Source organism: Bos mutus, chromosome 26, assembly GCF_027580195.1.
Source record: "Bos mutus isolate GX-2022 chromosome 26, NWIPB_WYAK_1.1, whole genome shotgun sequence".
NCBI classification, from domain to species: Eukaryota; Metazoa; Chordata; class Mammalia; order Artiodactyla; family Bovidae; genus Bos; species Bos mutus.
This window is the reverse complement of record NC_091642.1, coordinates 12,112,314-12,126,609: the sequence shown is the minus strand read 5'-3', so window position 1 is coordinate 12,126,609 and position 14,296 is coordinate 12,112,314. Positions and strand designations below refer to the sequence as shown.

General features: G+C 39.4%; 1 protein-coding gene across 3 annotated transcripts in view; it reads left to right on the top strand.

Moving 5' to 3' along the window:
• The window catches only part of INPP5F (inositol polyphosphate-5-phosphatase F), a 93,894-nt gene that overhangs the window by 72,346 nt on the left and 7,252 nt on the right, over nt 1–14,296 (top strand). For all 3 annotated transcript variants that reach the window (XM_070363762.1, XM_070363761.1, XM_070363763.1), the window contains exons 11-15: nt 1,011–1,088; nt 1,994–2,114; nt 3,105–3,233; nt 7,287–7,404; nt 9,210–9,408. In XM_070363762.1, the coding sequence (XP_070219863.1) occupies nt 1,011–1,088; nt 1,994–2,114; nt 3,105–3,233; nt 7,287–7,404; nt 9,210–9,408 (645 nt within the window). The remainder of the gene's footprint in view (nt 1–1,010; nt 1,089–1,993; nt 2,115–3,104; nt 3,234–7,286; nt 7,405–9,209; nt 9,409–14,296) is intronic.

Genomic DNA, 14,296 nt, shown 5'->3' with positions numbered 1-14,296 from the left:
TTCCTGAAAAATTGTATAAATCTTAATTATGTTAAATTGGTTCATAGTGCTTTTCAGGTCAACTGTATCCTTCTACTTTTCTGTCTATTCATTCTATTAATTTTTGAGAGTTTGACATTGAAACTCCAAATATAAATCTTAATTTCTCTACTTAAAAGAATTGTAAAGTATAGTAGAACTATGTAACTTTGTTCTGTATTTTCCAAGTCTCCTGTAAATGTGTTATCATATTTTCATAATTTAAAAAAAAGAGAAAAAAAAAAGATTGCTTCCTGAGATGAGTTTTGATCAGGTCCAGTATTTGTAGTAGTTGCTGCCACAGAGACCTTAGTTTTTCTTCTCTTTTCTTATTGGGAAGGAAATCTTGTTCTCATTGTTAGAAAGAAGACGATCATTTCTTAGTTCCATTTCCATATTTGTTTTATTTTGCCTAAAAAAGTTAATTCTTCCTGAAATATTCAGTCTTTTTGTTCCAAAATGACTTCAAGATTTAGAGTTCCTTTTATCCTTCACTTAATTAATGGAGCTTTTTCTTTCTGCTTGAGTTTGAGCCTGGCAGGAGTAATAGCATTCCCTTACTTAAAACTTATCCTGCTGGCTCGTCTTCACACTCTGTTAGTAATAATGCTCTCCCTTGGGATAAGTTCACTAGTTATCTGGAAAACAATGATCATTTTGATGGTAATTTTAACTTGTGTGTATTCTGAAAGCACATTTCTTTTGTCATAAGCCTGGCTCTAGTGTTGGTTCATTTACCTAGGTATTGAAAACTTTGGTGGGGAAAGAAGCTTCCAGCCACTGTGATGTGTTTCAGTGTATTCTTAAGCATATTTTCTTTCATAATGCAGATTACTTGTAAATATTTATATAATTTCCCATATAATTTAAAGTAGTATTAATCTCATATTTACAGTAATAATTTTAATTTTTCCAAGCAATCTTAGATATCATATCTTAAGCTTAAAAAATATTCTTAAAGATGTTTTTCTTTCTTTTGGCATATATTTTAGCCGAGGAATGAAGTTTGAGAATGTCCAAACACTAACAGATGCCATTCATGACATTATTCTTGACATGAAGTGGTGTTGGTAGGTATTTCATAAGAAATCAGTTTGACAAACTCTTGGTCTGTCAGATCATATGTTTTTTGTCTAGTACCAGTAAGCGTTAAAATAATAGCAGGCTGGAAAAGACTTTTTGTTTTTCTTGTTTCAACCCCAGATTCCTATTCTCCTTTTCAAAAGTATTAGTCGTTAGGCATTGTTAGCTTTGAACAGGAAGAAGGTGTCAGATGATTAGCAAAATGGAGCAAAGTGCTCTATGACTGTTCTTTAATTCCTTCTAATACTCTGTCCTCTACATTTCTTCTTGGTCCCTAACATGGGAAGGAACGCTTAGAGGTATTTGGTCTCAGTTTTGAGACATTTAAAAATTGCTGGAGAAGAAAGATAATTCTCAGACTATAGGAGGGAGAAGTAGGAAGGAGAAATTGGCTTAAAGGACAGAAGAGAACATTTGATTAGATTTTAAGGCCACAGGTGGCCAGACGAATTAGATGAGTGAGGCAAGCGTCATGATTCCACCCCGGGTGGTAGAGTGAATTAGTCTGTACAAGCTCATTTAGATGCATTTCTGCTTGAAGTCAAAAAGCAGGGAACAGGATGTTGTTTTAAAATGCCTTCTGGTTTTGAATGTGTAGATAAGCATAGCTGGGGTTGTGTCAGCTCTGCCTAGTAATTGTGTGACTCAGGAAAGTCACTCTGCATCTCAATTGTTTTTTTTTTTCAAAATGAGGGTAATATTTTCCTTGTCAGGTTGTTGTATAAATTAATAATAATGTTTACAAAGGTCTCAGTAATGCCTGCCACATGATATTCCAAGCAAATAGATAACCAATGTTGCTGTTGTTATCATTATACTGTAAAGAATTGTGGGTTTTGAAAACTTTTTAAGTATTTCCTTTGTAAAGTAATTCTATACTGTTTTTGAAAAGGGTTGATCAAGCTGGAGTAATATGTAAACAAGAAGGGATTTTTCGAGTTAATTGCATGGACTGCCTGGATCGCACCAATGTGGTCCAAGCTGCCATTGCACGAGTGGTCATGGAACAACAGGTAATTTGGAGTCCACTGGATTGTAAATATTCATTTCTAAGAAGACTGTGAGGCTGAAGGAGGACAAAGGGACAAGTTTGTTCACCTGTGTTATATTCCCATCATCAGTACCCTCTCTGGGGCTCTGGGTCCTTTGGCATCACAGAACCAGCCTCTTCCCTTTGTGCCCCAACCCTCCTGGTGGCACCTGTTTCCTGTAGTTATTACATCTCTTACCTCTGTGTCTCCTTTTAGAGCTTTCATCCTTCCAACACCTGGGTAATGAATTCCTAAGGTTGATATTCCTTGCATGGTGTTTTGTTTTGTTTTCCTGAATCGAGCCTTGTGACTGTCCTTAGAGGAAGTCTTCTACTGTTGCATTGAAGCAGCTAGGCTTTGGTGATGAAGCCCTGGCCCTACCACATACTAGGTGTTTTGACCCCATGCAAAAAACTGAGCCTCTCCAAACTTCTTTCTTTTCATCCATAAATGAGGATACTAAAATGGATAGTCTAGACAGGATAGTCTAGATAGTTTAGACAGGATACTAAAAAGGATACATCCAAAAATGAGCGTACTAAAGAGTATTGATTGCATAGACTTGTTATGAGGAATAAAAGATCATTTATTTTAGAAAGCTCTTAGCATATGGCACCAGACTTAACCTTTACTGAGCACTTACTGCTGTGCTACTATTTATGTTATTGTTGTTTCTATATGATTTTTTTGATAGCTTTACTTCGTAGCCAAATTTAAAAGAAAGATAAAATAGTATGAGTATATACATTAAAAATGACACCAGAACAGTATGAATGTTTTATTCTATTTATTCAGATGTAGCAGTTCATAAAGCTGTCTCTCAAGTGGTACTTAACTTTGAAAAAAGTCTGCAAACATTTCTTGAAGGGTCCTAAATTGTACGTGCATATGCTTCCTTTTCTCTGCAGTATATGTTTTATACTATGGTTTCCTGGCTTATCTGCAGTTAATCTACCAATGCATTCATTTTAGCTGAAAAAATTAGGTGTGATGCCCCCGGAGCAGCCATTACCAGTGAAATGCAATCGGATTTATCAGATAATGTGGGCCAACAATGGTGACTCCATTAGCAGACAGTATGCTGGGACAGCTGCTCTGAAGGTAAGTGTCTATAGCCAGCATCTGGGGGACGCAGGGTGTGGTTTAAAACCAACTTGGTTTTTGAGAAAAAAGCATGTGGGTTTCAGATGGTAGGTCTACATAGTTGACTCTGGAATGTTTGGGTAAGGCAGGGGTCACACTTCCAAATTCCTGCAGGTACCAAGTCGTGTGACTTGAACTGGCCACTCGTTAGCTTAAAGGGAGAGATGGGCGATGTGTACCTGAGAAAGAGCATACGATGACTCAGGAAGGTGCTGCTCTGCTACTTCCTAATGGGGCTAGAGGCCCAGTGTTGCCGGAGCTCCCAGTTCTCAAGGGAGTTTGGAAAACTACAATTTTATATGTAATAGCTTGTTTTTAAAACTTTATATAGACAAAATAAAACGTGTCGGTTGGTGCAATTTGGATCCCTAGTATAATTTGCCTCCTCTAATTTTGAATCCCAACCCTGCCTTTTGCTAGCTCTGTGACTGTGGGCAAGTCACTTAAATTCTCTGTGCCTGTCTCTTCTTTTATAAAACAGGAATAATTCTAGGCCCACTTCAAAAAAAGTGGTGTGGGATTATACGAGCTAATACGTTAGAGCTTAGATTGTTCCCTGACACACGGTAAATGGTGAAGAAATATTTTATTATCTTTTTGTGATTGTTTTACATAAAGTCCTTTGAGGATCCTACCAAGCTGATCTTCACAGAATTTAATGTAAATGTAAAATACAGTCACTGGTTACTAGATACTCCGTCTCTTGGCAATAGGAAGTGGTTGAATTAGTTTAAATTAGGTTTATAGTTATTTTCCTTCAAGGTAAATAGTTCACCCCAGAATATTTGTTATAACAAATTCTGAATAAAATCCTAAAGACTCCATCAGAAAACTGTTAGAACTAATAAATTAATTCAGTGAAGTTGCAGGATACAAAATCAACCTATGAAAATCGGTTATTTCTATATACTAATAGAGATTATCTAAAAAAGAAATAAAACAATCCCATTTATAATAGCATCAAAAACAATAAAATACTAAGGAATAAATTTAAACAAGAAGGTAAAAGATCTGTACACTAAAAACTAAGACCTTGATAAAAGAAATTGAAAGCACAAATAAGTGGAAGATAGCCCAGGTTGATGGCTTAGAAAAATTAGTATTAAAATATTACCCAAAGCTGTCTTCAGATTCAGTGTAATCTATCAAAATTCCATTGGCATTTTCTACTAGAATAGAAAAAACAGTACTAAAATTCATTTGGCAACACATAAGACCCCTAACAGCCAAAGCAGTCTTGAGAAAGAACAAAACTGGATGCATCCTACTTCTGATTTCAAACTATATTGCCAAGTTGTAGTAATCAACACAGTATAGTACTGGCGTAAAAACAGGCACAGAGACCAATGGAATAGAACCGAGAGCCCAGAAATAAACCTGCATGTGTACAGTCAACTGGTAATTTGACAAGGGAGCCAAGAATAGTCAATAGGGAAATGATAGTCTCTTCACTAAATGCTGTTGGGAAACTGAAATATTCACATGCACAATAATTAAACTGGACACCATTCACAAAAATTGAATTGAAATAGGTTAAAGACTTAAATGTAAGACCTGAAACTTTACTCCTACAAGAAAACATAGGAAAACATTTCATGACATTGGTCTTAGCAATAATTTTTTTGACTGACACCAAAAGCACAAGAAGAAAAGTGAAAATAAACAAGTGGGACAACATCAAACGAAAAATGTTTTGCATAGCAAAATAAGTAATCAACAGAATGAAAAGACAGCTCATGGAATGGGGGAAAATATTTGCAAACCATATGTCTGAGAAAGGGTTAATATCCAAAATATGTAAAGAAGTAATGCCACTCAATAGCAAAAAAAAAAAAACAACTGATTTTAAAATGGGCAAAGGATTTGAACATTTTTCCAAAGAAGATATACAAATGGCCAGCAGGTACATAAAAAGGTGCTCAATGTCAGCAGTCCTCAGGGAAATGCAAATCAAAACCACAATGAGCTATCACCTGTTGGGATGGCTGTTATCTAAAAGACACGAGATAACAAGGTTGGCAGAAAAGCTCACCCTTGTGCATTGTTGGTGGGAATGTGAATTGGCAAAGCCATTATGGGAAATGGTAAGGAAGTTCCTCAAAACATTAAAAATGGAACTACCATATGATCCAGCAACCCTATTTTATAAATATGTATCCAGAGAAAATGACATCAATATCTGGAAGAAATACCTGTACTTTTGTGTTCATTGTAGCATTATTCATAGTAGTCAAGATCTGGGAAGAACCTAAGTGTCTGATGCCAAATGAATGGCTAAAGAATATGTTGACAAGGGAAGCAGCCATACAAAGTTTTATATATATATATATAAAATGGAATATTCAGTCATAAAAGGAAGAAAGTCCTGGGATTTCTCTGGGGGTCCAGTGGTAGGGAGTCTGCTTGCCAGTGCAAAGCATACAAGTTTGATCCTGGTCCAAGAAGATCCCACCTGCCAAGGAGGAACCAAGCCCATTTGCCACAACTCCAGAACCCACTCGGTAGAGCCTGTGAATCGCATCTACTGAAGCCCAGGTGCCTAGAGCCCATGCTCCACAACAAGAGAACCACTGCAACGGGAAGCCTGCACACAGCAATGTAGACCTAGCGCAGCCAGAAATAAATAAATAAGTAGTTTATTTATTTAAAAGAAGGAAATCCTGACATTTTTAGCAACATGGATGAACCTTGAGGGTATTATGTTAAGTGAAAAAGTGAAATCAGGCAAACAGAGAAAGACAAGTAAGTAATGCATGATCTCTGAACTTCCCTGGTGGTCCAGTGGTTAAGAATCTGCCTGCCAGTCAATGCAAGGGACATGGGTTCAATTCTTGGTCCAGGAAAATCCCACAGGCCATGAAGCATCTAAGCCCGTGTGCCTCAACTACTGACACTGGCCCCTGGAGCCCATGCTCTGCAACAAGGGAAGTCTGCACAGAAACTCTAGAAAGCCTGCGTGCAGCAATGAAGACGCAGCATAGCCAAAATAAATAAAAATAATGCATGATCTCACTTGTATGTGGAATTTTAAAAAGTCAGACTCACAGAAACACTGAGACTGATGGTTACCAGAGGATGGGGTAAATGGGGAGAGACTGGTCAGAGTACAAACTTTCACTTCTAAGTTCTGGGGATCTAAAGTACAGCATGGTGACTATAATTAACAATACTATATACACACACAAAATATCATATTGTACACCTTAAACTTATGCAGGGGTACTTTTTAATTATACAAAGCTGGACAAAGAGGAATACTTTTTTCCATTGATATTAAACTTCTTTGGATGCAGCATTCATGTCTCTCTTTTCCATAATAGATTCCTGTTGCTAAATTAATATTTTCTGTGAATGACCTAATTGGCAACATGTTCTTCCTAAATTGTCAATTTTAGGATAGGGCCTATTTCTAAGATTGCCTTGGATGAAAATAGTGGGATTGGGATGGGGGAAAAAAGAGACTGTGCTTTCCCTACCTCTCTAGGGACTTGCTCTGACATCTTTGTTGTGAAAACCAAGAGAAACAAAACAATTAAATCTTCACTGGATCATTCTACAGGGATTGTAATGTGCAGCAAGGTATGGAAACCTCTGCTCTGTCTGTATATACACACAACCACATACACAGGTTAAATACGGTTGTAATAAGCTCTAGGGAACTGTCCACATTTTCCCACATCAGATATTTGTGTGTTTTGAATATCATACCAATTGGAGGCTTGAAAATCTTTTTGTTTTGTTATATATAAGTTTTGACCTATAAGTTCTAGATATTCTACAGACTGCCAAGAATGGCTTTACCTTAAAGCACCATCTAACTGTGAAGGTGGATAACACCAATAGCGTGTTTAGTTATTTGACATGCTTGGATCTGGGTCAAATACTAGTAGATATTTTAATTACATTATTTGGAAATTGTAAAAGCCTGTAGAATTCCAGTCTTGAATCAAAAGCCTACTGACTTCAGGAACATTTTTGTGTTTGGTGTCAAAGTGACTTTTTTATTGACAGGGTGACTTTACAAGGACAGGAGAAAGGAAGTTAGCAGGAGTTATGAAAGATGGTGTTAACTCGGCAAATAGGTATTACCTGAATCGATTTAAGGATGCTTACAGGCAAGCTGTTATAGGTAAGGAACACAGATGTCTTTAAAATTTGTTATACTTTCTGTGACTAACATTTTACAGTAACCAACTTCATTAACATAATCCATATGTTTTATAATACACTTGTGTTTCTACATTGAACATCTTACCCGATAAATCAAATTTTTACAAGATTAGAATCTGACAAATTTTTTAGGCTTGGAGCAGCAAAAGAAACTGCTCACTTTCTTACATATTTGTCAGTTTGTTATTTATGTAACAGAAGGCAAGGTTGAGGCTCCTGGATTATGGAATATGGTGCCCTAAAACCTCATCAAGTAAAAACTCAATATTCTGTTTTCCTATTACTCAAGCCTGAGAGATAAAACAAAATGATTTTCTTTCTTTGTCTGATGTTTATCATGTGTTCTTGCTGTGGACAAATACACTATCCTTCCTTATAAGCATGATTTAACAGGGTGTTAGGATATCAGACTATCCTAACCAATTCTTATCATTATTTAAGAGAAAAAACGGAGGGTGAATTGCCCAGTGGCATTCATCCCACAGCATATTTTTTTAAAATGTGACTTTAAATTTAATTTCCATGCAAGTATTACCTTTTAGGATTAACGTAAATGTAGAGTATTCTGGATTAGAACCAAACATAACATTGTCATATGGTCTCTAGGAATATTTTTAAAATCCTATTTTCTTAACCTGATTATTTATTATATATGAAATAGTAGGGCCCACACATAGGCAATTTAGGAATTTGAGAAGTCTGATGTAATTAAGTTTGGTTCATTTGCCACAGATATGGTATGTACTGATAGGAAAATTGGATTTTAGCAGTTTTTTAAAGGAAAAATTGATACATTTTTTTCTGTTGGTTGATCTAGCAATTCAGTTAGGTCACTGAGGACCCAGATTCTGTTCCTTTCTCATTTTGACCATCAAAAATATCAGCTTCATCCTAACCCTGAAGCTAAATCTCTTCCAAGTTTGAGAGAGACGGGCTAGTAGCAGTCTGGGTTCACTGCTTCTCCATAAAAGGCCAGTGGCTGGCAGTTCTCTCCCAGAAGTCTCACTGTCCCAAATGCGTGTAAGGAGTGGGATTACAAGGATTTTGTTAGTAAGCCTTGAGCTGCATCCTACACCAGGAAGAAGTTAACTTGTCTGTTCAGTTTCTTTGCTCAATTGAAAATTGGCTTATTTGTCTTTTTATTATTGAGTTGTAAGAATTCTTTTATTATTGATAATAATTAATAATAATTCTTTTATTATTGAGTTGTAGGGCTTTCCTAGTAGCTCAGTTGGTAAAGAATCTGCCTGCAATGCAAGAGACCTGGGTTCGATCCCTGGGTGGGGAAGATCCCCTGGAGAAGGAAATGGCAACCCACTCCAGTTATCTTGCCTGGAGAATCCCATGGACAGAGGAGCCTGATGGGCTACAGTCCCTGGGATCGCAGAGAGTCAGACATGACTGCAACTAACTTTCACTTTCAGGAATTCTTTATATATTCGTGGATACAGGTCCCTTATAGATGATTTTTAAATATTCACTTCTACTCTATGGGTTGCCTTTTAACTTTCATGGCATTTTCCTTTGAAACACAAAAGTTTCTGATTTTGATGGTGTCCAGTTTGTCTTTTTGTTGCTTGTGACTTTAGTTCCATATGGGAAAAAAAAAACAAAACAAAACATGCCTAGTGCAAGGTCACAAAGATTTATGCCTGTTTTTAAAAATGAGAGTCTTATTGTTTTAGGCCTTGTATTCTCTTTTGCTTTTAAAAAAATGTATTAGTAAACTAAGAAGATGATAGATATCAATACTTTCTACTCTAGATTTGATGCAAGGCATTCCAGTGACAGAAGATCTTTATTCCATATTTACCAAGGAAAAAGAGCATGAAGCTTTGCATAAGGAAAATCAGAGAAGCCACCAGGAACTAATTAGCCAACTCTTACAGAGTTACATGAAGTTACTACTGCCTGATAATGAAAAGTTCCATGGTGGCTGGGCCCTTATTGACTGCGACCCCAGGTAAGTTGGAGTGATGTCCTGGTGACTAATGTGCTTAAATTTCTGATGTTAAGCTGTCCTAATTATTGCTAGCAGTTGTCCATAAAGCTGTGGGGCATGGATGCAAAGTGCATGGCAGTTCTCAAATACATGGTTGGTACTAAGGCAAGCTGACAAGGCATTCAACTTCGGCTGTAAAATTAAAGGGGCACGAAAAACTCAGTAATGAGGTAAAATATGATAAAACCCAAATTGTGAAACTATAATTCAAAGCTTGTTTCATGGGTCCTCCCCTGCCCCCAGCCCCAACCCATGCCCCAGAAGCTAGGTTTATTGTATTAATGCACAGAACCACGTGCACCAGGAGGTTTAATGATGCTAGTTACCTTGATGGGTTGTTAAGTGGTCCTGGTCTTTCATAAAATAAATAGGCCAACTAATACTCAACATTCTTTTTTAAACAAAAACCATCCACTTTCAAGTGGTTCTTTAAAATATCAGCTGAATGGCAGGATCCAAATTTATCCACCAGATTGCTTGCTTTCAGGCTAAAATCTAAAATTATAATTTTCAATATTATGAATCAGAAACAATTCAGAAAATTCTAAATCAAGCTTTAAGAGTAAAAGGCTCTATTTAGATTTTATCTTCTTTTACATTTCATATGTTTTTTTAATAAAAGGGGCATAAAACAAGCTTGCAAGAACAACAGAATGCAAGGGAGTATTTACATATATGATAATGAATAAAAAACGATACTGACCGTAGGTTCATAAGGAGTCCTTCCATGATTTCAAGTTCATGGATTATTTCACTTTGATAGTCAGTACTGTATGTATGGATGCAATTTTGGGATCCATAAGAGATGAGGTTTTCTGCCCATTTGGATTTCCAAAGTTAATTATATGCCTCCATCTTTTTTGTTGTTGTTGTCGGATATTTATCAGGCTGCCTTGGGCCTTAGTTGCCACACATGGGTTCTTCATTGTGTCACATGGGAGCTTTTGTTGTAGCACGTGGACTCTCTAGTTGTAGAGTGAGGGCTTAGTTGCCTGACCAGGGATCGAACCTGTATTCTCCACAATGCAAAGCAGATTTGTAACCACTAGACTACCAGGGAAGTCCCTATATTGCCATTTTGATTAGTTCTTTAAGAACTGTCCTTCTTATGAGAGATGCTTTGTGGTTATCATCCTTTCTATTACTGCTAAAATTTCTTTAAATTTGCTACTGGTATTTATCATTTGCAAGGCTTAAAGATTTTCTGGATGGTGGATAGCTTTCCTTTTCTCTTGAAGGGAGATGTTTGGAAACCTGCCGTTGGGCTATCTGAGGTTGCTAGAGAGCCTTTGTACAGTCTGTCTACTGAGCCAGAGGTGTGGACCCAGAACAGGTACCCCCTGGTTGAGGACAGCAAGAGTAGCTCTGGGAGTGGCTTTGCAGGCTCAGATCCTGGACAGCGTGTGATGGCCTCAGTCCCTCAGGCTTGGGGGTGCGGCAGTTGGCACCTGTCTGCCTCCAGCTGCATGTATGGTTTTTAAAAACATGTGTATGTGTGTGAAGTTGCTTCAGTCATGTCTGACTCTGCGACCCCGTGGACTGTAGCCTGCCAGGCTCCTCTGTCCATGGGATTCTCCAGGCAAGAATACTAGGGTGGTTTGCCATGCCCTCCTCCAGGGGATCTTCTTGACCCGGGGATTGAACTTGTGTCTCTTATGTCTCCTGCAGTGGCAGGGGGGTTCTTTACCACGGCTGCCACCCAGAAAGCCCCAAAATATCTTTACTGAGATGTAATTCTTATAGCATACATTTCATCCATTTTAAGTATATAATTGGGTGGGTTTTAGAATATGCTCAGTATTGTAAGACTATCATTTTGGTCAGTTTTAGAACATTTTTATCACCACAAAGAGAATCCTTGTACTCTATCCCCAGCCTCACCCCCTAAACAACCACTAATCTACTTTTATCTCTCTGGATATGTGCATTCTGGACACTTCATATAAACGTAATCATGTAATATGTGGCCTTTGTGACTGGCTTCATTCACTTAGCATAATGTTTCATGGTTCATGGGTATTGTGCCATGTAGCAGAACTTCACTCCTTTTCATGGCTGAATAGTATTTCATTGTATGTCTAGACCATATTTTCTTTTTTTACTCTTCTTTTGGGCATTTATGTTTCCACCTTCTGGCTCTTCTGTTGCAAACAGTGATGCTGTGAATACTTATAAACAAGTTTTTGTTTGAACACCCATTTTTCTTTTGGGTATATACCTAGGAGAGGAGATTGCCAGGCTACTGTGCTTAACTTTCAAAACACCACCGAACTATTTTCTTTGGTGGCTGCACCATTTCACATTTCCACAAGTAATGTGGGAGGGTTCCAGTTTTTCCATGTCCTCACCCACACTTTTTTTCCCCATTTTTTTTATTGTCATCATCCTAGTGGATGTGAAGTACTGTCACATTGCGGTTTTGATTTGCATTTCCCTCATGACAAATGATGTTGAAGATTTTTTCTTGGGTTTGTTGGATATTTATGTCTTCCTCAGAAAAATGTCTATTCAAATCCTTTGCTCATTTAAAAAACTGGGTTGTTTTTTTGTTGTTAAGTTGGGCCACATGTTTTTGTCAATAAAGCTTTATAGGAACGGAGCTGGGATTAGGGTGAGGCAAGTGAGACGGGGTTGGACAGTTTGCAGAGTCGGATCCTATCTTTATTTGACATGTTGGATGTTTTGTTTATCATGGTATATTTGCATTAATTTTGACTTTTAAAAAATACGGCATTAAAAACTTTCGTTGATGTCAGGCTTTTTTTTTGGCACCCCCATAAATTTTGCGCCAGAAACCAGTGCCTCACTGACTTCACTGCAGTTATGGTCCTGTTTAATTTTAAACATGGCAGAAAAAGTTACGGCGAGCTGTTTACAAATGCTCAGTATTGCGCAGGCAGCAAGAATGGCTGCCCTTCCCTTTTCCTTGATCTCCCAGGGCTCCAGTTGGAACTGTCCAGCCACCTGGAGCCCACCCTCGGGCCTTTTTATGTTAAACCCCCGAGCACAGCTCAGTTAATTCCCTACAGACAGCCGCTGGCGTACACAGATCACACCTCCTGGTCGTCCCGCGGCCAGAGCTGACTCGAGTGACAGCCCCTAAGCGCCGGGTGGTGCACTTGTGGCTGGGGGAATATTTAATGTGACAGGAAATCGGGGGACCGTCCAGGTGCCCTTCAGCATCTGCACAAAGCCCCCTCTTTATTTGGTCCAACTCGGACTCGCTTTTTCTTACACCGAGAGCAGCTGACTACTGGTACTCGTACTAGCGGACTCACAAGGCACGCGGCAACCTCTCTCAGGCGCGCGGCAGTGCGGGCAGGCGCTTAGTCACGGTGCCGCAGGCCCGCGCCAGTGGCCCTCCGGGCGGGAGGGACGGCTCTTCACCAAGGTGTTTGTGCATGCACTCTCCCCGGACCCGGGCCAGGGCTGAGCCCACCTCAGCATCCCTCCGGGATCGGGGGCCGCACCCTCCTCTTGATGTAGGCGGTGCTGGATGGGCTGCGCCTGCGCACTGGGCGCGCACCGCGGCGAGCGTGGGCGGCGGAAGTGCGCTGTATTTGGGGGCTGGACTTGGCACGGCCGCGGTGCAGTTGCCGCAGTGGCTGCAGGCGTAAGGTTTGGCACAGGTGGCTCTAACTGAGCTTCGACTACTTGACGGACGGACTGACGGACTGACTGATCGACCAGATGCCGCGCTCCCACCGGCCTCCTCCAACCGCTCAGCGGCAGGCGAACGCCACAGGCAATGCCGCGGGCAACGCTGCCGAGCCCAAGCCCGAAGGCGGCAGCCTGGCGACCACTTTCAAGATTTTTCTCCTTTTTGCAGGACTGATGGTTAAAGTTCCTGTGGGGTTGTATTTTTCCTGCAAATTGCTGCTTTTCCAAAGCCTCCTGTTAATGTCCCCCGATGACAGTGGCTTTTACGCAACCATTGTCGCGGTGGTGGGGCTGCATGTGGTGCTGGCGGTGTTTGTGTTCATCGTGTGGAAGGAGGGCATGCCTGACTGGCGGGAAGAGAAAAACGAGTAGCAGCCCTTCCCTCCAAGCTGCAGGCGAGGGGTGGGGGAGTACCAAAAGGGGTTTTCTTTGTGTTTAAAAAAAAAAAATGGGGGTTAGGTTTTATTTCTGTTTAAGTGGGGCAGAGGGTGGTGGGGAGGGAAATTAAGTATTCACTGCAGCTTATACTTAAGTAAAAATGCGGGTGGGGGGAGGGCTGACTTCTTTCTTGATTGCCTGTGACGTGCCAAGTGCTTTTTCTTTCTGGACGTAATGCTTTTGACTGAGATCATGTTTGACCAATGTAAATATTCGTGTCAAAATAGAAGCTATGATAAAGTAGCACTACTTAGTAGGTGTAGAAATTTTTTTTCATATTAAACTACGTGTCGTGACGTAATTTTTATGGCTTGGCTCAAGTGACAGTTTTAAGAGTGCAGGTAAGCACCAACGCGCAAAAACTAAATTGTATGTTACAGTGTTCGTCTACGGTATTCTCGGTGAGGTTGCCGAGATCGTAGAATAGATGGTTTTCTCTTTCCGGTTGGTTGGTTAGTTATTGCTCGTATTTTGGATCAATCTGTGTATTAATTGGGTTCTGACTTCTTCAATCTAATTAGTTGTATTTGGGGGGCATGTTTTTGGTGAAAATTGAGGTCAGTTTGTTATTTTAGATTAAAATTGTTCTAGTTATGGTGCAGCAAGATGCCCCTGATGTAAAATACTGCAATTTAAGATCTTGGTGAAATTTTCTCTGCAGTACCTGTTAAACAGTGACCTCATTCTTAGGCAGATTATGTACGTGACTTTACTTAAATTCCATCTACTAGTCATTTTTCCCCCTATTGTT